Below are 23,445 nucleotides of genomic sequence, written 5' to 3' on the forward strand. Positions count from 1 at the left end.
GGTGTGTGATCTTCCTGCTCTCTACTGCCTGGGTGACACAATTCTGGCCACAAAATGGAAAATCATGCACCAAAACTTTAACTAACTTGCTCAAGGCCTCTCAGTATGAGTTGGAACACAATGATAGAAAGGGTAAAATAAAGTAAGCTGGAGAGGTAGGCAGGACCAAATCATACATGGCCCTATGAGTAATGTTAAGAAGTTTGAGTTCAAGGGAAAGCACTGAAATAACTTTGCACAATAATGTTACACTTGGAAGATGCCTATGGCAGGAATGTGGAGAAGAAAAACAGTAACAACTAATACTTAGCAGTTACAATAGTGCTTATTATATAATGTTCTGTTCTCAGTGATGTGTGTGGTATGTGTTCATTTACTTCTTACAGCATTCTTATGTGCCAGGGATTATCATTATGTCCATATTACAGATGAGGAAACTAAAGGATAAAAACAGACTAACTTGTACAAAATCATACAGCTTATAAGTGATGGAGGCTCTGCACAGGTTAGCCTGTCTGCAGAGCCTTGTGCTAAGCACAAAAACCATGCCCCACTGTATTTAGGAAGGAGTAAGAACAGAAGGAGACAAATCAGTTAGGAAACTACTATTGCAGTCTATATTAAAAAAACAGTGCTAGAAGTGGAAGGAGATGGAAATTAAATGAAGATGATAAACACATTTTATTTGTAGGTAAAATGAAAAGAACTTAGTGATGAGCTGAAGGCAGGTAAAGGCATCAGTGATGGTGGGGGTATTTCCTAGTCTTTCAGCTGAGTGTGTGGCAAAAAGACATCATTTCACAAATTTTTAAACCCTGGATGAACCTCTGATACGAGCATGGCGAAGACAGAGAAGAGTCGAATGAAGGTAACACTGAATTAAAAATGCCTGTAGATCATTCAAATCGAAAGGCTGTGTGCAAGAATGATCTTGAGCCTAGAAAGCTTTGGGACAACTGGATCAAACCAGAGGTCTCTAACACAAGTACTATCCTAGAAAAGCAAGTATTAGCTGGGCGTGGTGGTGCACACCTGTAATCCCAGTGTCTCAGGAGGCTGAGGCAGGAGGATCACAAGTTCAAAGCCAGCCTCAGCAATTTAGCGATGTCCCCAAGCAACTCAGCAAAACCCTCTCTCTAAATAAAATATAAAAAAGGGCTAGGAATGTGGCTTAGTGGTTAAGTGCCCCTGGGTTCATTCCCTGTTACAAAATAAAACAAAACAAAATAGAAAAGCAGGTATAAAGGGAAAAAAATTCAAGTGGCCCACTGAATTACATATATTTAGAAATTGTCATGAAAGTAGATTTCAAGAATTCTCACCACAAAAACAGATATGTATGTGAGCTGATGCATACTTCAAATAGCTTGATGTTGTTATTCAACACTCATTAATGTATGCATAAAAAAGAAACATGTCATACACCATAAATATATACAACTTAGTTGTCAATAAAAAAGGAAAGAAGTAAATTAAAAAAATAAAATGAGCTACAATTATGTATCTCCTTCTAAGATGCACAAATCTTGTACTTAGAAGTACCATCACAAGTCAGCTGATTTCCTAGCTTTCCTCTTGATGTAGAAATCCATCACTTCTAAAGTATTCTTCAGAAAATGGCCAGAGGACAGACAGAGTCACTTAACTAAGCTTAAGTACATGGAAATCTCAACAAATGCCTAAAATCTAATGAGAAGTTTAAATCAGAGCTTAGGGGAAAAATGTGCTAAATACGGGCTGGGGATGTGGCTCAAGAGGTAACGTGTTCACCTGGCATGCGCGGGGTGCTGGGTTTGATCCTCAGCACCACATAAAATAAAATAAAGATGTTGTGTCCACTGAAAACTGAAAAATAAATATTAAAAAATTCTCTCTCTCTCTCTCAAAAAAAAAAAAAAAAAAGAAAAAGAAGAAAAAGAAAAAGAAAATGTGCTAAATAGAATATTGCCAATGCTAAAGATTTCCTGCAGAAAGGTTTGGGCAATAAGTGTCTATTTATTCCACATCCTACTTTGCTAGTGAATTCACATATTCAACAAGGCTAGAGGAACAGATTTGGAAACAATCACTTACTGTCAGAAATTCCATTGCCAAAAAGAACACCATTACCTCTTGGCTCCGTGTTCAAGAAAAATCCAGGCCAGCTAGGAAAATGAAGCTGAGTGAGACATTCAACTAAAGATTGTAAATGTAATCTCAGCACGTTTACCCAAATGTAGTTTTTCTACCCTGTAAAAGAGAACCTAACTGTTCTCTCCCCCTACCCTCTGTGGTACTGGGTATTGATCCCCGGGCCTTGCACATGCTTGAAAAATGCTTTGCCACTGAGCATCATCCCTAGCTCCCTGAACAGTTCATTAATGGAGTGCAGGTGTATGTGAACAATGGAATGAAGAGGAAACTGTCTTAAATTAAAAAGTGAATGCCTAAAATTGAATGGTAAGACTGTGGGCAGAAGAATATATTCATTTATTCAGGAAATATCTACTGAGTTTTTATCTACCTTTTGCCAAGCAATGTGCTAACTGCTGTGAAGTCTACCACAATTACTAAAATTGTTCTCGCTCTCAAGATTTATACAAGGTGAAAGAAGGAGAGAGGGGAAGAATTGGTAATACTGGATTATGAGGAAGAAGTAATATATAAAATAAAAATTAAAAAATGAAGTTAAGGAATAGAAAAGAGAAGTGAGATAGAGGAAGAGAAGGAAGACTTACTATTTACAGCTTCCCCACTCCTTTGGGCCCATATCACGTACCATTTATTGTAATAAACCATACAAAACAGTGTCTCTCATTCTTTCCTTTGATAAATATTCATCATATTTTGCTGTAGCCAAAGTCCTTTAGAAAGCAGAGCCTACAATGAGACCCTGTCGATAATACTTTATTTGGGAAGCACAAGGCCAAGCAGAAGTGGCTGTGAGGAAATAGCAGGAACAGAACAGAAAATACGAGACTGAGTGCATGATGTGTTACAGTGCTATCATTTCACACCAAACCACCACCAAGTTATATAACAAGTTCATGGTAGATCTGTGTTTGGGGCAAGAAAGTATGTTCCTGTAAAAAGTACAAGAAGAAATCCATATCAGAATAATGTACAGATACACTGACGAGTATTGGGTCTCCCCCTGGATCTTGTTTCCTATTGGCCCAGGCTCACTCCACTGGGAGCCACGTTACCTACACTTCCAAGTTGTATCTCCCAGACTGGAACATCCAGCACCTTGGCTGCTTCTCAGTAGGTCAGGTCCCAGACACCACCATGTGCTGATGTATCCAAGTATGAAAGTGAATTGGTATTCCTGTGCTTGTAGAACATCAACCAGAAAAAAAAATAAAAAGAACAAATGTGGTGAAAGGAATACTATGAGGTACATAAAACTTGGATTCAATACAAACATTACTATTTTCCAGATTCTGTGTCAGGTACACAGATGTGGCCCTTGATCTCATAAACCTGCACAGCATCCTGTTGAACAGTATACACAGTGACAATGAGTGAGATAAAGAGCTATGACAGTGGAAGAGCAGAGATGATCTATGTCATCTCACAGAGTTCCCACAAGAAAAGACTTCTAAGAAGTAAAGCTTAGCAAGGTAATAAGCGTGAGCCAGGGAGTGAGTTTGCAAGGGTGGAGTAAACAATGGACATCTCAGAATAATGGGCAGTGGACAGAGAGCAACTGGCTGCAAAGACCTAGAGCACTAGAAAGGTTCAGCATCAGAGTTAAGGTGATAGACAAGAATGAAGAAGGTAATAGTTCAGGTCCTACCTTCCCATCACCATAAAGCTTAAAGTCACAGTCTACCCATCCACCTATCGAGCCTAAATCACAGCCCCTGCCTTCACCCACCTTATATTTATGTCCAGTTTGAATATGAGTTTCATTCTAAATGTGCACTATGATATTTCACCTTTGTGTCTTTCTGTACACGCTTCATTGAACTCCTATATAAACCAAGCCCTTTCTTTAAGGCCCAGGTAAAAACTTTCTTCTCCTCAAGCGTAACCTATGTCTTTCTGACCTCCACTGGCTTAAACTCTCCTTCCCTCAAATTCTTGTTTTTTCCCTTCAAGGAACTTATTTCTGTAGTTATTGGTTTAACTGTCTCATCACCCCTCCTAGGCTACTCAAGAAATCAAAAGCAACACTGACATAAATAAACAACATTAGACCATTAATCGGTTTTCTCAGGAAAACAACAGAGGAATATATTTACCTCTGCAAATTATTTCAAAATGTTGTCATGGGCCATTTTCCACAGACCATTTCCATCACTTCATGCTCCTCATATCTTCTCTTTTATCTCATTCCATTCTAGCAGTTCTAGACAACCTGGTCTTGGCATGGAATGCTGATATCCAGATAGCAGATCGTGCTTATTTGTTTAATAGTAAAGCAATTCCTTTCTTAGCACTACCCAAAAGCAAGAGGAATTCAACAAAACTCAACATACTATTCTCTCATCTTGAGATTTTCGTTTGCTTTTTACATGATGGGCACTGGCACTTGGCAATACAAACAAGAAGGAAGCCAATCGTGACCTTCAAAGGCCCTGATGGCATACTGGGTAACAAAGTCAATAATATTAATGGTTAGATACCAGGCAGAAACTGATGTGTTACTGCAGAAGTATGGACTCAGTGCTGCAAGATTAGGAAAGCTGAAATATCAGTATAAAACCACAGGGAAAGTCCAAGCTCATATCTAGTTTTAGGTCCTTAACAACCTCCTCCATGATACCACATGCTTTGATTTCCATAACACACAGTTTTGAAATATTAACTTAGCTGTGTTAATTATAAAGACATATATAACACCTTATGCAAAGGAGAACATCTGTTTTTCCTCTTTAGAAAATCAAATTAAGCGGGATCCACGTGTCATCAAAGAAGGCTCTTTTTCCACAAACCATTTATGTTTTCAAGAAACAACCTCTACTCAGTATAAGAAAGTCTCTCAAATACCGTGCCTCTGTCATCTGTACAGGGAAACTCTCTCCTGCTCTCATTTAAATCATGTAAATTACACCTTGAGTTAAATAAATTAGGAAAATTTAATGTCAAGAACTACCTGATAATTTAATGAATGCTTACAGTGATAATTCTCCAATATTTTTTCTAAGCATAGGAAGTCAATAAACATTTTTATATTACACTAATATAATTTTATTATACTTGATTTAAAAAAAATCACTAAACTTAGATACAAAAGCAATCAAACAGAAACAATGGAAACCAATTTCAATTTAGATTCCTGGTGACCTAGTTGCCTCTAAATATTTAATGCTCCTTTTCTCCTTCCCTAAAATTTTCTCGGTTTTTACTCTTTTTCAGAGAATATTTAAACGATATTCATCTATATATATATGCCTCTATGTATATCTTACATTGCTTTGTTTGCCTTTGAAATAGAGTAGGGCTTAAACAATGGAATACACATTATTGCTTACACCAGATGTTCTATTTCTCTCATTTACAGAAAGGCCCACAGTCATCCCTGGCAGGGTGACATTGTAAGTGTTCTTCTCAAAAAGAAGGAGATGGAATCAATCCTATAAATCTTGAGCATCTGTGCAGCTAGGATCCTATACCAATAACCAAATTTCAAAGCCCTAAATTTAATCCTATATAGTTTGTAGGTTTAAGATATAAGTTGAGAAATAACATAGCACAATGGAAAAGTCCTAGAGGTTATCCATTTCCCTCCTCCTCCCTCATTTCTTCCTCCTTTCCTCCTCCCTTCTTTTTCTTAAGGAAAAGGAACAACCACCTGGCTTCAAATGCCTCCCCTACTGCCATCACTACCCGCTTCATTATGAGAAAAGGTGGAGAGAGAGGAAGAGGAAGAGGGGGGTAAAGGGAAAGGAAGAGGAAGAAGGAGAGGCAGGAGAGAGAGAGGAAGAAGGGGGGGTGTGGAGAGAAGCCTCTTGATAATTACCTTCTAGTTCCCTTTGCTGACTTTTGCTACATCCATGATACCTATAATTGAGGATGTTTCCAAGGAGGAATGTTGCTAGCCAAGAGCCTTATCTCTCTTGGCCTCATGTGAATTGTCATCAAGTATCCTGCTGTTAATTAGCAAAGGTTATTTCATTCCGTTATCTCTGCGTTTCTGCTAGCAGAAAGTGAGAGAAAATGCTACCACTCCCTTTAAACAGTCTCATTTCTCCTATCAGGTTGACAGGAAGAAAAGTCCTCAGCTCACCACTTTCCTGACACCTTATTCTCACACCCAAATGATATTATTGACTTTAAAATCAATTTCTAAAGACAGGTGTAGGACATTCCCAGTCTCTCAAATGATGATGGAATATCTTTTCCAATTGCCCCTTAAGCAATCCGTTCTTCTGTTCAAACTGTAAATTACTTTATTTCATATCTCAAAATATTACCGAATAATCAGATAAGTTTTCAAATAGGACATGACTACTCATGAGAATAATCTTACTGTCAGTTTTACATATATATATATATATAAAGAGAGAGAGAGAGATAAGCATATGAAATTTCTTTCCTGATTTAAAAGTCTGAGGTGGGTGGGTGGTAAAGGCTGTAATAGGCACTCACACTCTCAAAAAATGAATTATTACCTTGTGAATAGCACAGGCAGCCTTGTTTTCCAGTGCCCTCGTGGCTTCCTTCTTTTCTGAGTTCTCCTCACACCAGTGGGCATGCCCCACTGAACACAGGCATCTCCAGTCCTATCCATATGTTCTCTCACACATACTTAAACATTTTTTCTTATTGACCCTCCAAACTTCCTAGAATCACTGCCTCCTCTTTGAAACATTATCTCTAGGCATCATTAAATGGTTTTAGCCATATGATATATGCAGTGATCACAAGACTTAAGACACAATAGCATGGTTATCAGGAAAATTGTTTTTCCAATTCTAGTAAATTATAGAAGGGTGCCTTTATAGAAGCAGTGCATGGCACACAGCATAAAACATAGTACGTGACATTGGTACGTGACAAATTGTTTGGGGGACGGATAAAAAAAAAATAATGATTATCATCTATTTTAACTTACCAAATCACCATAGTGCCTACAATGGGATGAATTATGAATAGTACAAACATTTAAGTGGCTGATAAAACTTCCTTCCAAGTCAGAATTCAAACCTAAAATATGATGTCTTCCTACAACACCTAGCATTCCAGGACATGTCCCTTATCTGCTCGTGTTCTCCCTTCACACCAACTCTGGGCCAAGCCTAATGAAGACAGCCCTAGTGGGGTAGAGGAGGTGACCAGTTAATTTAACAAACAGTTCAAAGCTGCTCCTTAAGAGTCTCACTCCTAAAATAGCTATGTTTATTTGATGCCAAACAATGAATGTGAAACATATAAATGTGTGTGTCTGATATATATATAAACATAAACATTTTATTTACACATACACACACATATTTCCATATTTGTTGATATTCCAGGCTCTGGGAAACATTGTTATAAATAGAATAAATTTGCCCTAGTCTTTATTAGATTTTGAAGATATGTCTCACACGTTACCTTCTGAGAACGATTCTTGAATGAAGACTGAGTGGCTTTAATTTTATTTGAGAAAAGAGCAACAAGAAAGTGGTCTTACCATATCCAAGATTCTAGATTTAAAGGTAAGCATCCACTTTTACAGATGCCTCTAAGTTATAAAACAACAACTGGTAAACAAAATCATAAGTATTCCTCATTTCATTCTCAATGCTATTGGCTTTGCTTATACTACTGGTAATACTTCTCTTATGGGTTGTTACAGGATTATTTGGGTTGCATTTAAAATAGCACATGAACACTGAACGACAGTTTCAGGTAAATATTTCAAAAAGTATCAAAACATTGCTCTGCAAACACCATGAATGAGATCTAAAGGGGACAGGCAATCCCCAAAGTTAAGTCATTAATGAACCACATCAACATCATGATTCATCCTCAGGATCCAGGCTAGCTTAAGAAATTTGAAACAGTTGGGAATCAGCATTCTTTTTCATTCTGGCATCTGGAATTTTATTACATTCTAATGCATGAGAGATCCATGTAAATAGAGTTTTGTCTTTTCTTCCCAAAACTGTGGATTCCTCTAAGGTCAGGGTCTTGGAATGCATAGTAGCTAACCTACAGTGGATGGGCGAATGTTATAAGGAAAGAAAGATAAGCAATTACACTCCAGGGAGTCAACAGAGAGAATAACTGAGTCTAAGGGAAAATTAACCTTGTGGTGAAGTCATCTATGACTAAGAAAGGACTTTCTGAAATCAATGCTACAAAAATGCCTTCTTCCTCCATAATTTAAAATAATAATAGTTTTTAAAAGTTGATCACAGAAACTGAAATGCAAAACATGGCATCGATTTTGACCTTTATTACATTAGCAGAAGGGGTCAGAAAATTAAAATGCTGCCTATTTCATTTCTCAAACCCTCAGCTGGCCTCTTACAGCAGGAACTCAATTGTTCTCTTGATTTTATCTTGGGCCAAGAAGAAATTCCATGTTGCCAGGTTTGTCATGAAACAATCTAGAAATGATAACAGGAAGAAAGGAAAGCATTTAAAAGAAAGGAATAGCTGGGCACAATAGAGAACCCTGTAATTTCAACCACTTAGGAGGCTGAGGCAGGAGGATGGCAAATTTGAGGCAACTAAGTGAGGCTTAATTAATTGATGTAATTGTCGAATAACCCTCAGTTTTACTTGCACAAAAGAGCAAAATAAAGACTTTGATAACAACTACAAAGTTGAGTAGTAAGCTCTAGCATGAGTTTAATGTGACCATGCCAATATGGTTTTACTCACTGCATTCAATGCTGTTCAGGAGTTCATGGTCATGATACACAGTGATACGTTTACATCTTGGCTTCTCATTAGACCTCCTCTTCCTGAGAATTGGGCTATCAGACTGAGAGATTTGAAGTACTTTGTTTCCATGTTAACCCTGGTACGAATTTTGAAGTATGCATTATGCTAAGATATTTTCCTCTTTTTTGGATGCCTGAAGCAGGTAGGCTGCTAAACCTGTAAGTAACCCCCATTCTTTATTTGTCCCCCACCATGCAGCACCTAATTTCCAAGTCTAAGATACCACCTTTCTACTTTCTTCGTAATTGCAATCTTTCTGCCCAGTATGTTTCAATTAAGAGAGTTGGAAATACTAAGGTAAAAGAAACTTAGAAACTTAGGTGATCCATAAGAAACTTTCAGAAGATGCAAATTTCAATGCATGATTCAACACTGAACCTGAAAATAGATAGGTAGGCTATAAAAAATTAATTCTATATTTTAAAAAATTTATGTGTCCCTCCTAAAAGATTCTGGAACTATAGATTGTAATAAAAGGGAAGAAGAGAGGAGATGGAATGCAAAGACCACCAAAGTTTGATAAAATAACCTAGAGTGTTTTATCTAAATTCTGCTTCTCCAAATTCAGAGAAGTAAGCAAAGTCATGTTTTGTATTGAAATAGAAAGTCAGTCTTCACTTTCCAAAAGTGAATTTAGAGAAGAAAGAAAATATAGCTACTATTATTTATAATGCTGGCCCCACAAGTGCAGATCTGTAAATTTGATTATTGAAGCAAAATGCTAAGGAGTCTATAAAAATTGTGATACAAGGTGATCATCTATTTCTACAACTCTGAGAGTCCATACCACAAAAGTATCTAGCATAAAAAGGTTTTCACAAGAGAAGGAATGCATCCACTTATTAGAGAAAACATTCAGGCCTTTGGTTCTTTGGGATTGTCTTACTTCACTTGGCATGATATTCTCCAACTCCAAATAAATAAATAAATTAAATTAAAGTCATGCTTTACCACACCAAGAAAGCTTTCACCTTCCATCCTAAACAAAGTCCACAGCGTAAGGGCGTACTCATGCTCGGCAAGTCCAAGGAAACATCTTACCTTTACCAATTCTGTATAGGCCCTGCCCATATTCTCCAACATGGCTGGAAGAGGCCACACATTTTTCTAGGATAGAAGTATTGCTGTCCGTGCTTGGCTTTTTAATCCATTGACCTGCCTAAATTGAAGCAGGTTTCCCAGACTCTACATGCTATCACTCACCTAAACTTTGCAACAAAGGGACTAGTGCTGAGGGTGTATCTGCCTAAGAGAGAGTTTTATATGGAGAAAGCTACTCCTCTGCTCCCCTTCTTTTGTTTTACAAATAATTTTTTATAAAAAGTGGCTCTTTGACACTTGAAAGGGATATGCCTGTAGAAATTTTCACACTCACAAAATTTAAAAAAAAATACTCTGAGGAGAAAAACAAATGCTATTCATTCATTACCAATAGTCTCACTTGAGCACACCAATCTCTTAGCATGTAGAATCCATTTACACTAAACACCTTTGGTACTGTTGTTCTCTTAAATTTCACAACAAACCTTTGGTGAGAGATGTTATTATTATTACTATTGTTTAACTATTCCCCAATTGAGGGTAGTTTGCAAATGGTCAACAAAACAAATATTAAGTTTTTGAATGCTAAGGGTCCATTTATCAAGAAGATGACTAGGAGATGGTGTTGGAGTTGATTTCCCTTCCAACCAGCAGCACCATCTATCCAGGAACTGGCTGCCTACCTTCCTTGGCCCTCTGTGCAGTGGCTGCTGGTGTGCTCTGGGCACAGTACACCTCACGGGTCTGGATCCCACCGCCGCAAACAGGTCCTGTCACATGCCAATGGGGGTCCTGCTGCTCCAGGAGGGGAGAGACTTGGCATTCTTTCCACTCAGAGGTTCTCCAGGAATACCTGTTTTGTTTGATTTATTTAAAAGAAGAAGAGGCAATAAGGAAAATATACAGTTCTAAATAAAACAAGTCATGACATCAAGTATATATGAAAGTCTCTCTAGGGCCAAGTCTTTATGGATAAAGAAGTCTACTGGCATTGAATGACTAATCCCTAGTAGTCCCAAGACAACCACAGCAGTCCATCATTGTAATAGCATGGGATGATAACCTGAAGAGGGAAACTAATATGGCTAAACATTGGGATGTCTCAGGTCCAAAAAAATGAAAAAAGAGTGAAGAATTAGAGGAAGGAACTGGAAACCCTTCACAGCCTTCCAGATGACAGTGTGTGAAAGTTAGCCTTTCCATTTTAATTAGCAGTGTAGTGTGTGGATGTAGGAACTTGTGAATATGTTATTTCAAATAGGCAGAGATAATCTTCTACATTTCAGTCTTTTTGAAGCAGGAAAATTTTTGTATCCATTGAATTGACTCCCTGCTACTGGGACAAAGGAGTATATGTTAAAAATGAGTTAAAACAGTGTCACTACATTTAACTGATGAATACTCACTTATACATGCAGCCATGCTGTTACTTAAACTGACTCAGGAATATATCTTCCTGGTTTATAATTGGTTAGGAAACTCTCTAATACACATAAACATACACATATACACACACAAATAAGGCAGAAACCCACAATGTAGTTTGTATACAACATACAGAAAACAGAACTATCATAGCACTGTATTAATATCTGCATGATTACTTCAGAAATAATTTTCTTTTGTGGGTTATTATACCATTCCTCAAGCCCAAAACAGCCTTCACATAAACACCAACAGACTAAAAAAAATGTTTAAAAAAGGCCAACAGCCCAACTACTGAAATAGTAACAAAAATTTAAGGACAGTTTCCTACCTTCTGTCCTAGTTCAGATATAAAGAAAAATTTCTTGGGTTTATGATTGTTTAAAATAAAAATTTAAAAAAAAATCATGTCACCAAGACCCTAACCTTACAGAAACTAGAGTAAAACTGAAATCAAGTAATAGCTATCAAAATAAGGAAGCAAATCCCTAAGAAACCTAACAGTGACCAAACCCCTTGCAATTAATACATCATTCTAAAAAGCTTGAAAGCTGATAACCATTCATCTTGTAAAAAGATCATTGTAGAAAAAAAGGACTTAGACAATCATTTGGGGCTTGTTATAACACAATTTTTCTCCCTCAATCTCACATGGCTTTTCCAAGCTTCAAAATTTATCCATAGGTACGTGAAGAGTTTGGAGGGTGGAATTCAGGTCCTACTCCGGCCAGGTGAGTAGATACAGCAATATGTTTCTAATTCCTAGGATTAAGAGAGGACCAGTTCTCTCCAGAGACAGCCCTTCTTCAGAGGAGAACTCCGAAGCCCTTCCTTCTCACAGAATTCTCATCTTAACTGCATGGTCACCAAAGTGGAGGACTTGTTCCTCTTGTTTCTGAGTCTCAGGACACAGGCAGCTCTGTAAATGCAATCAGACTAGGGTCTGTATTGCTGGATGGTTACTAAGTTCTCGAACCCTCCCCTTCAAGGACTTCCCTAAAGAACTCTCTGGCAAAAGCCAGAGGAGTCAGATACAGCAGGTAACTTCAGGGCTGCTATGGTACAAGCAATAAGAAAGACCTGCAAACTGGGGCCATGCGGTATAGATGACAAGCATGCTTTAGTGTCAAATTGACCTTGTCTGGATGTGAGCTTTGCTAATTTGACTTTTTCCGAACATTTATAAAATGTTAAAAATAATATCAAATATTGACCCTGAATATAAATTCACTAAATATCAATTCCCTTTCTAATATCCTTCTACATGTACTATTTGCCCCTTGCTGCCTCAGAAGACAGACAGACAGACACACACATATGAACACACACACACACTCTTAACATTTGATTTATGAAAATTTCATCAGATGCCCTAATATTAGGGATCCAGGATTACCACAGCGTACATTATGACGACCAAAGTTCACCAAAGCATTAAAAAAACAAAGTTTTAGAATTATAGCAAGTCAGGGTAATTTGTTTGCCTGTTTGAAATGAATAGGCCATACTATATAAATTGCTTTTTCAATTAATTTATCATGACCTTATAAAAATTAGCAATGGAGGGATCTGAGAAATCATTAGAGAGAAAAATGAAAAGGAAAGTTTAATGACTATGGTTTTATATAAAGTAACAAAAACTCTATTGGTAGTTCATTAACCAAAAGTACCCAACTTTCATTCACCGGCAATTGGCAAAATCTCTAAAGAAATTTAGAACATTTATCACTATCGGTATTGTTTACTACCTCAGAGAAAATGCCAACCCAGCAAGAAGCAGAGGGGGAAAAAAAGCACCCAGTCAGAAACTTCTATACTCCTTTTTGAATGTGGATCATTTCATAGCCCTTGCTCATCCTCTTTTACTTTATGTTTTTCAAAAGCTCTATCTATGTTTAGTTACAAATCACTCGGCAGCCATAAAATCCGAGCACCCTGAACGCCACCAACCTGAGAAAGTGTCTCAGGATCTGACAGAATAAGAAATCAAAGGAGTCCGCTCAGCTAAACGTTACTCCCCTTCTCCTTTAGAAGCTGTTACAATGATAGTCCTCTGGCCTCCGGAAAACTTCACTTCTTGATGCCCAGGACACTTGCTTTAATGACTAAGCCTGTGTCAAAGACCACGCCACTCTGATGCCTTTCAACACGTCCTCATTTTGTCCTCCTGCTTAGGAGGGAAACATGGAGAGCCTCAAAGACCAGAGTCCCACCTCTTAGGAGTGAGAAGCACTTTGAAGTTGGCTGTGTGAATGCCTCAAGTTGAGCAGATGAACATGGAATAAAGAAATGAATCAATCTTTGTGGCCCCCTACCCTTGCAAGTGTGCAGGATCAATTGCTTTTTACAAAGGGTCTGTCTGAATAAAATAAACATGGCATTTATTTATTTGGCTACTAGGGTATCATAACAGATCCTTCAAGTAATAAAAATAACAGCCAACATTTTCTGACTGCTTATTCTATTCCAGGGACTGCACCAATGAGTTTAGGTGCATTGCTTCATTTAATCGCCTAACAACCCATGATAAAAATATCACTTCCCCTTTTACAGATAAAATAATTGGTATAAAGAGTAGGTAACTCTGGGGCTGGGGATGTGGCTCAAGCGGTAACGCGCTTGCCTGGCATGTGCGGGGCGCTGGGTTCAATCCTCAGCACCACATAAAAATAAAATAAAGATGTTGTGTCCACCGAAAACTAAAAAATAAATATTAAAAAATTATTCATGTTCCCTCTCTGTCTCTCTCTCTCTCTTTCTCTCTCTCTCAAAAAAATAAAAATAAAAAGAGTAGGTAACTCTTCCAAGGTCACAAAAGTAAAGGGAAGAATAGGGTTCAAAGTCAGGTAGATCTGATTCTAAAAGCACATCTTCTTAATGAAATGGCATTCTGGTGAATAAAACAGTGAATGGACAACCCATGAAGTCCAATCAGGACTTCAGGAAACAATAGAGAGCCACTTGTCTCACTATGACATGAACAAAAAATATTGGTATGACTTGGATAAAGTGCACTTTTGACTGACAAACAATGTGTGTGTGTATATGTGTGTGTGTGTGTGTGTGTGTGTGTGTACACCTTCTGTTGTGATAATGATATTGTCAGGGACAACTGCCAATATCACATATTTCATACTGCTAAAATATTTTTCTTCCACTCTCACACATAAACACAATTTAAGAATATTTCATGGCCATACATGTTATGATTACAGCACTATGGTAATACAGACCCACTAATTTTAGCATTTTTAGGAGACAATTGTAAGTTAGAAATAAAACCAAAGGTAAGTCAAATAAAGGAATCTCTAATTATAAAAATTCAAATTCCCACTAATAATAAAAATTCAAATATACATGTCAACTTTCTAAAGGTGAATGCCCCTTTAAAGCACTGAAATCAAACACAAATACTGCATACAGCCCCCCAATCATTCAGTGTTAGGTGATCCAGAGGTCCATTCGGTGGGACTGACTTCCATGTCCCTACTGTCACTGAGAAGCATACCCACTGTCAGCCACGCTGAAACCCCAAACCTCCAAAAAGGGCAATGCTAACAACTCAAATTCTGAATCTGCAGAGAAGACAACTGCTATAGTGACATTTTAGTTAAGATAAAGATATGTTAAGAGACTGAAGCCAGAAAGGAGTTAAGAAGCAGGCGGCTTTACAAAAATAAACAGTCCGTCCCAAATAGCAAATGAATCACTCACTTGTCCTTTCCTTCAACAAGTAATTCTTGAGCTCCAACTATGCCATGATGATGATTTCAGGCAGTAGGGATGGATAACAGTCTGCATGACAAAGTCCCTAACCTTGGAGGACTGTCTTCTAGTGGGATAGTCAGGCAAAAATGCAACAATACATAACATAGTATCAGATAACCTGCAGAGGGGAGACATGGTCTGGGGAAATCCTCAGAATCCTGAATAAAATGAGCACAAGACTAGGTGGACTGGAAGTGTTCTAGGCAGAGAGAGGAGCATGTTCAAATGTCCAGGAGCACGAGTGCTTGGCATGCCCTAGGGACAACAGGAAGCCAGTGTGGCTGAGGCAAGGGTATCAGGGTACAGGAGCAAAGGCAGGACATGAGGACAAGTCAAGAGTCAGGCCATATACAGAACCTTGCATGTCCAAGTAAGGATTATATTTTCCAAACACAATGGGAAATCATGTGATGGTTTGGGGAAAATGTTGACATGGTATTGCAATTTAACCTTAACCTTTCAAAGCACCATCCTAACTACTGGGTGGAGAAGGGGGAGGTGAAGCCAGAGAATTATGGAGGCCTCTGGAAGTCTAGAGGAGACCATGGCAGCTTCAGCTGTAGCAATAAGAGTGAGCATGGTGGGCAGGGATTAGATCTTGGATATATTTTAAAGGAGGAATCAATCTTTTAACAGATTAGAAATGGGATTGGAGAGAAAGAAAGGAGTGATGAATGACTTCAATGTTTTGTTTTTTTTTTTGCCCCACATATTAGCAGTGTGATTTCTTGGCACTGAGTATTTAAGTCACACAGTCCAGTGAAGGGAACTAAATCCCCAACATCAGAACAATCATATATTATAACTTTTCTCCTGGTACCTGAAACTCATTACCCAACTTCTTCATATTTCTTCTTATTTTAAGTGTACTCTTAGGAAATAGTCAATAAATGTATCCACACGAGGTAGAAACAGTTAAGATTTAATATGCTATCATTCTCAGGAGATATATATGTAGCTTAAAAAAAGAAACAGAGATTAACTCAAAGAAAGAGATCTTCTAACTGTGGAAATATATATCCTCATCAAGAGATACAGGAAACAAATTTTGGATTAAGAAAGCCTACTCAAGATTTTGGAATTAAATAACTTAGATTTCCAGCCTGGCTTCCTGGGAGTCATGCTGTGCGATCCAGAGAGTCATAATTAAACTAGTCCCTAAATTGAGGGGGGAAGGGAGTCAGAAGTAAGAATTCATTGCTGTAAAGCAATAAGTAGAGCTAGCTTAAATTATCAAAGTCTAAATTAGGAAAGTTGGCACATTCAGTGACAATTCTTAAAAGGCCTTCATCCTATTAATGTGACAGAAAGTAATGCTAATAGCAATAAGATGCCCAGACTAGCACATATTTACAGCAACCTCTGCCCTTTAGAATCCAAGCATTGTCACTTTTATAAGTCTTAGAATTGCTTACCAAGTATGGCTTTCTTTTTTCCTTCTTCCAAAGGCTTAGATTTAAGGCACAGCAACATGGAATAGAATCTTAAGTGATTTAATGATGGCAGATTGAAAGAATAATTGCATCAGTTAATAGTCATGTTTTGACTGAGCACATATAGATTTGCAAACACTCCTGGGCTGAAATGCTAGTGCAAGGTATTCAAATTAAATGTGTGTGTATATTAAAAATCAGTGTACTGCAGCATGACTAATTTATGATAATGTCTGTTGTCCTTTTAAAGTTGTAAAGGCATTTAGAAAAGAATTAACTTGTCATATTTTGCTGAACAGACGACCAAAATAAAGGGAACTGATCAAGCTTCATGCATTTTATGCTCCAGTAATTTTTTATTGGGTAGAGTGGGGCTATTGATTATGGAAAGCCACTCTGAAGTGTAAAGCTCTTTGCTCTTCAGCAGATGGCTTTGCTTGCCAAACTCCACATATGTATTATTAATGGACTTCTATCGCTATGCACAGCACTTAACAGTACGTTAACTTTCTTAGACTAACTGGGGAACAAATCTTCCATCCAGGAGGACATCAAGTGGCCTGATGGGGACTCATGAAACAACACACACCAGAACAGACCGACCCAATAAAAAGGTTTAAAAATTGCTATTCCTTTCCTAAACCAGATTCTCCTGAGGTTAGACTTCCTCCAGTCCTCTACTGCTGCAGAAAAGCTGCTTACCTAAATAAAACCAGCACTTTCTAAAGGAATCCCTTAATTCATTTGAAAGTCCTTCTGTGAATCCCTGTTACGTGGAGGACATTAGGTACAGTGATAGAAATCAATGGGAGAAGATTCAGAAAACGCAGTTGGTAATGTGTCTGAAGGCAAACTCTATCCTCACCATTTCTGAAGCAACTCATATAACCATGATTTTCACCTGGAAAACCAAACATAATGTCAGCAGGAACATGAGGACCATTCTGGACCATGGCAAGCTTCACATGTCCATTCCTGTCCTGGATAGATTCCCTTATTTGATCTCTTTGATGATGTAAATTTCATCTTCTCTTTGGAAAAACACCTCTGAGTCCTTTGTGCACATTATTAAGTAGCCCTTTGCATGGAATAAAGTACTCTGTGAGCAGTACTGTTCTGGGGTGCTACACTCAATCATGTCATTTATCCAGTGTTTACTGAGCATTTACTATAAGCTGCGCACTTTTTCTAGGTGCTACTCGAAAGTGGAGAAAAAAGAAACAAACAAAATAGGTTACATCCACATGTGTGAGATGATGGATGAGAACATTATCAACCACTAAACATTCTTAGTGAACATGGTGATAATATTTTGTGTGCTCTAGTTTGAAACAGTAAAGGATAAAAGATTCCTAACATAAATAAGCTAAGTGACTGAAAATGTCAGTTCTCTGAATTCTCTGGTGATTAACACAGCGGCAGGCCCAAGAAGGTGCTAAGCAAACATCACCTCAAAGACATGTCCGTCTGTTTCAACTGGCAAAGGGCGCACATAATCAAGGCAGGTTCTCGTTCTCCATTCTTTCCTGGGCACCACCTCTGGTGTGAATACATATCCAGAAATTCCATCAGCTAATCTCCAGAATTTTCTCAAGAAGAATAAATCCATCTAGAAAATCTAAAATTGAGATCAGTGCCTCAAAAAGATGTCAAGGAGAACCAGGCTGGTTGTTTAACAAGCAAATCAATGGGGTATGTGTGTGTGCAAGGGGCCCAGAGAAATCTATCAGCATGAGTCTGCACAGACAGAATTTTTGTAAAGAATTTCAAGCCTTCCCATAATTAGGATCAATTCATACACACCAGAAACAGGAAGTATGGATTAAAAGAGCCTATCTATTCAGTGCCAGACCAGAGCATAGAAGGGATTTTTAACAAATTGGCTTTTCTGTATAGTGATATCACAATCTATCTATGTAATACTTGTCAGCCATCAAACTTTTGCCTTGAGATTTTCTTAAGAGTTTTACTCTGCATTGGTCACTGTCACCATTTAATAATGCTGTCTCCTATTCAATTTTGAACTTTAAATTATCATCTAAGAGATAGAACAGCCATTTTCACATGAAAACAGCTGCCTCCCTGTGGGGTGGCAGAAGTTGCTGGCGGGTCATCTGAGGTGTCACTTCTGAGAAAGATGTCTGCAGTTGACGTTTTATCAATATCCGTGTGTGTTAGTCACAGTGGCTCCAGTTACACTGGAGTTCTCTGGTTAAACACAAGGGATCTTGAATCACAGCTGTCCCAGAATCAGGTTGTGTCTCAGACCTGTGACATGAAGCATTTAAAACATTACAGTCCTGTGCCACTTGTCTTTATACTGTCTAGTAAACAAAGCTGTCTCAACCTTTAAGGTGTTAAAATACATTTCTCCTTCCCCTTGATTGAGACATAGGGGCTCATGATTTAGGTGTTAATCAGGACACAGGAAAGAACCGAGTGCAAGGCATCTCACACACTGCATTTTCTCATAGTTTGGGGACAGAGGACAATGCCCAGTAATCACAAAGAACCGCAGCAAGAGTGAAAGTGGAAAGTGACAAGTGACTCTCTCATGTCCATTCCCCATATCAATATACTCTGTGAGTGTTATGTTGTAGATGGGGTAGGGGAGCATAAAATCGCCAGTCAACTGTGTAATGCTGGAGGAAGAAGTTTCTGGGGTCTGTGAGTTTTGGTCAAAACCCACACCTCTGAAACAAACTTAAGGCTACCCAGTGCTAACCCCCATGTTATTTTAAACCTTTGGCATCAGCATAACATAGATGGGTCTCTATGTCCTTTCAGGTTTGGTCACTTGTTCCAAGGCAATATCTACTGATTCCAAAGAGTAATTCTATGATGGACTCTTCTTGGTTACATTCCTTGTATCATGCCTCAGGGACTGACATGCAGGATTCATAGTTAAAATGGTGGTGAAGAAAGCCCAGCTGACGAGACTGTCCCAAAGAGCTAAGCAACTGAAGAATACTAATAGGTAGGGACTAAAGAACTTCTCTACTATACCTTGGAATGTTTTCCCCTCATCACCTGAGTAGCTAATTTACTCACTGCTTTTATTTTATTTTTATTTATTTTTTATTTTTTTATTGGTTGTTCAAAACATTACAAAGCTCTTGACATATCATATGCTTTTAAATACCAATCCCCTCCTCAAACCCTGTTTGTTCAAATGAGGCTTTGTGTAATTCTATAACCTGTGCTGACTCCCATCACAGCATTCCAGAAGCTTTTACTTTCACCTTGCTCTAGTAGTTTATATTTTTCCATAACGTATACATCAAGTGAATAGTTTACTCATTTTCTTCATTAAGTTTCACAAGGGGAGGGAAAGTAGTCTATGGTATTCTCTGAAATACCCCAAACACTTAACATAGTACTTGGCATAAAGCAAGAACTCAATGTGTATTTGCTGAATGAATGAACAACATATCTTCAATTGCAAACATGACAGAGGGTAAAAGCCAAAGCACATTCTGAGACAGTTGAAAAAATAATATGAAGACTCAAGAGAAATGTACATTTACCTGCTGGGGAGAAATGGAGTGAATTAATTATTTGATGCATAAGAATTGCTCATGAATTCTGGGAAAGGATAATGGGTATTTCCGTTCCCTAATAGATTTCTGTTTCCATTTGCCTTGTTCACAATGAATTTCAATCACTGATGTCAAACTAGAAACAGACGTTAATGCACACCTTTATTCTGTGTGGTATATCTTTCCTGTGGTAGAGGCCACAGCTCAGGTTTCAGACAAATAAGAATGTCAACTGATGTTAATTTTGTTGCTGTTATTTATTCATTCTTCTTCCGACAACCAAGTAAAATCATTAGTTTACACATCATTCTCAACAGAAAATGCAGGGGTTGATATTTCAGTGAATTCTCCAAGACAACTACTTCCTAAAGATTCATCATGTGAAAGGTTTTTTGTTTTGTTTTTACTAAATTCCAAAATCAGCAACATTTCCAAAAAATAGAATTAGGGGGCCAGGTTCATCACCAGTGAAATTTGCCAGTCTCAATTTTCAGACATTAAGGATCAATCAAATGAAGATCATTATGCCTAAAAATAAATAAATAAAAATTAAAAATATAAAAACAAAATCAAATTTAAAAAAATGAAGATCAATGAAGAAATTCATCTTGCATACATATCAACTTATAATAATTCCAAACTTTTTGGAGTAAAAGATGGTGCATTTAATTATGCACATATATATATATGTATGTATATATAATATATATCTTTTTCTTCTATATAAGATATAAATACAAGATATATATTCCAAATAAATACATATCCTAATATATAACTGCATATATATATTTTTTTGTGTGTATACACACACACACACACACACACACACACACACACACACACACACTAATAGGTAGGGAATAAAGAACATCTCTACTATACCTTGGAATGTTTTCCCCTCATCACCTGAGTGTGTATATACATATATACATATATATATGCATATACATGCATATATATATGTATATATATATATATGTGTGTGTGTGTATATATATATATATATATCTCCTCTTCTTATCTTGGTTATTTTGGTGCAATCTTCACTGAGCCTATATGAGAATCAGCGTGATGTACTGGGAAGAACACTGACTTAAGAGCCAAAAGGACTTCAGCTGAAACTTTTTTTTTTTTTTTCCTCAGAGACACAGATTTATTTAGGAAGGTAGATACACATTCAAGGGAGATTGCAGAGTATCTCAAGGGAGAGATGTGTTTTGGGGTAAAGGAGGAAAAAAATCCATTCAAGGGAGAATACAGTCCATCTCAACAGAGACAGCTTGAACCGAATCTTAACAATGTCGGTTTATACATCCTTCACTCACAAAATTTCCCCATTTGGATTATAAACTGTCATTACTCTAAATAGTCTTTATATTTAGTTAATTTCTAAATCTGTTATAATTACTGGTCCACTATAAATACTCAATGAAACATAGGCATAGTTTAACAAATATAAATGCAACCCAACTTTCTTAGCATCATCAGGAAAGTTTTACTCTGACTTCAACAGAATAATAATAGTTATTGAGAAAAAAATGGGGTAAGTCTACTGATAAACTATTGAAATGGCAGGAAGTAGGCACTTGCCATTCCATGAAACGAATAAAGACATAGGCACAAATACAATGCTATTTAACCCAGATTCCATCCCTGCCTGCCAATCATTAAGAAAACTTCTGAATTACACTTGTATGGGGAAAAAATGATTTTCAAATTACCCAGAAGAAATAAGTTTCTATCTCATGAAATGAATATAGCATGCAGTCCAAGGAAAGGAGGGGTTCTCTTTATTGAGGAAAAAAAGTCCACCTGCAAATAGCAACAATAATGGTCACCCCTTTATTAGTGGCCCTGTATGCCAAGCACTGGGCCTGGCATGTTAGTATCTGGTCTCATTTTTCAACCGTATACTACAAACAATATTTTTAGACACATTCTACTGAAATGTGAAATGTCTTAGGGATATTGTATAGCTTGTTTAAGTTCACACAGCTAGTAAGTCATGGAGATGCAATTTTAATTCAAGTATATCCACTTTCAAAAGGGACAGAGACCCCAGAAACACGCCCTTTCCAAGTCTTTGTATGCTCAAAAATTAGTGTTTGGAAAGGTGGATATATACTGAACACAAAGAGAAGAATTCTGTGAGACTGTGGGTTAGTGTGTAAACGATCATGAACTTCATTCACCTCTTCTGCATGTAAAGTAAGAAGTCTTTTGGAAAAAAAATCAACTCCAATCAAAATTGATTCCACTTGTGAAGTGAAGGATGGAATGACAAAGAATCTCACAACAGAAACTTGCCTTTCTAACCCTTACCTCAAAACACATTATTTCAGGGTTAAGGAACAGCCAGATTCAGCCCATCAGGCACACCTGTTGGGTTTATAACCCACCCGCCCTTCCCACGACACCAAATAATTAATTCACCCAAGAAACTACTTTTGCCTTGTTTTTGCTTTTGTTTGATGGCATGATTCTTAAATGTTATTAAGGCCATAAAATATGAAAAAAATATTTATTTTAAATAGATAAGAGTTTAAAAGATAAAGTTCAGGGGCTGGAGTTGTAGCTCAATGGCACAGCACTTGCCTATCACATATGAGGCCCTGGGTTCGATCCTCAGTACCATATAAAAATAAATAAATAAAATAAAGGTATCATGTTCATCTATAACTTAAAAATTATTTTTTAAAGTTGAGGGCAGATTTCCAGCAGAAATTACCACAAATCCAACCTTAACAGACTTATGAACAGCCAGCTTAAATCAACATCTGGGAGCTGGGGTTGTGGCTAAGTGGTAGAGCGCTTGCCTACCATGTGGGAGGCACTGGGTTCAAGTCTCAGATATAAGCAAATAAAACCACATATAAGCAAATAAATAAATAAAGGTACATCAATAACTGATAAAAATATTTAAAAAAACAAGATCTGCTAGTATCAGACCCACCTGGCCCCCAGTAAGCCAACAATCTAAAGGAGGATATGCAGGAGGCCTTTATCTAGTGAAATATAACCTGGACTATAACTGATACCAACATGATGAAATATAGTTATTAATAGATAACCCTTTTTTCCCTCTGGCTCCCTAAAGATTCTGGAATAGAAATCATGCCACAGAATGGCAGTAATATTTGCAGCCAAAAATGCACTATAACCAGAGTGCTGTCACTCATGAAGAATGCAACCTCAGGAATTATATAACGTATGACCATTAATGGACTCATTCAAAATTAGTATGAAGGTTTCAGAGGTTTTTATTAGAGTTAGGTGTGCCATGTCAGATAATAAGAACTAATAATTACTAAGCATTTACTATGTGCCAAGTACTAGGTGAAGTAAGAACTGCTTGTAGATGAGTAAAGCAA

At 37.4% G+C, this 23,445-nt stretch overlaps 1 protein-coding gene across 1 annotated transcript in view; it reads right to left on the reverse strand.

The window, feature by feature from the left end:
- Thsd7b (thrombospondin type 1 domain containing 7B) overlaps positions 1 to 23,445 on the reverse strand; it is a 705,560-nt gene that overhangs the window by 491,423 nt on the left and 190,692 nt on the right. The window contains exon 4 of the mRNA XM_027936850.2: positions 10,590 to 10,759. Within this exon, the coding sequence (XP_027792651.2) occupies positions 10,590 to 10,759 (170 nt within the window). The remainder of the gene's footprint in view (positions 1 to 10,589; positions 10,760 to 23,445) is intronic.

The sequence above is a fragment of the Marmota flaviventris genome, chromosome 11, assembly GCF_047511675.1.
Source record: "Marmota flaviventris isolate mMarFla1 chromosome 11, mMarFla1.hap1, whole genome shotgun sequence".
Classification (NCBI taxonomy): Eukaryota; Metazoa; Chordata; class Mammalia; order Rodentia; family Sciuridae; genus Marmota; species Marmota flaviventris.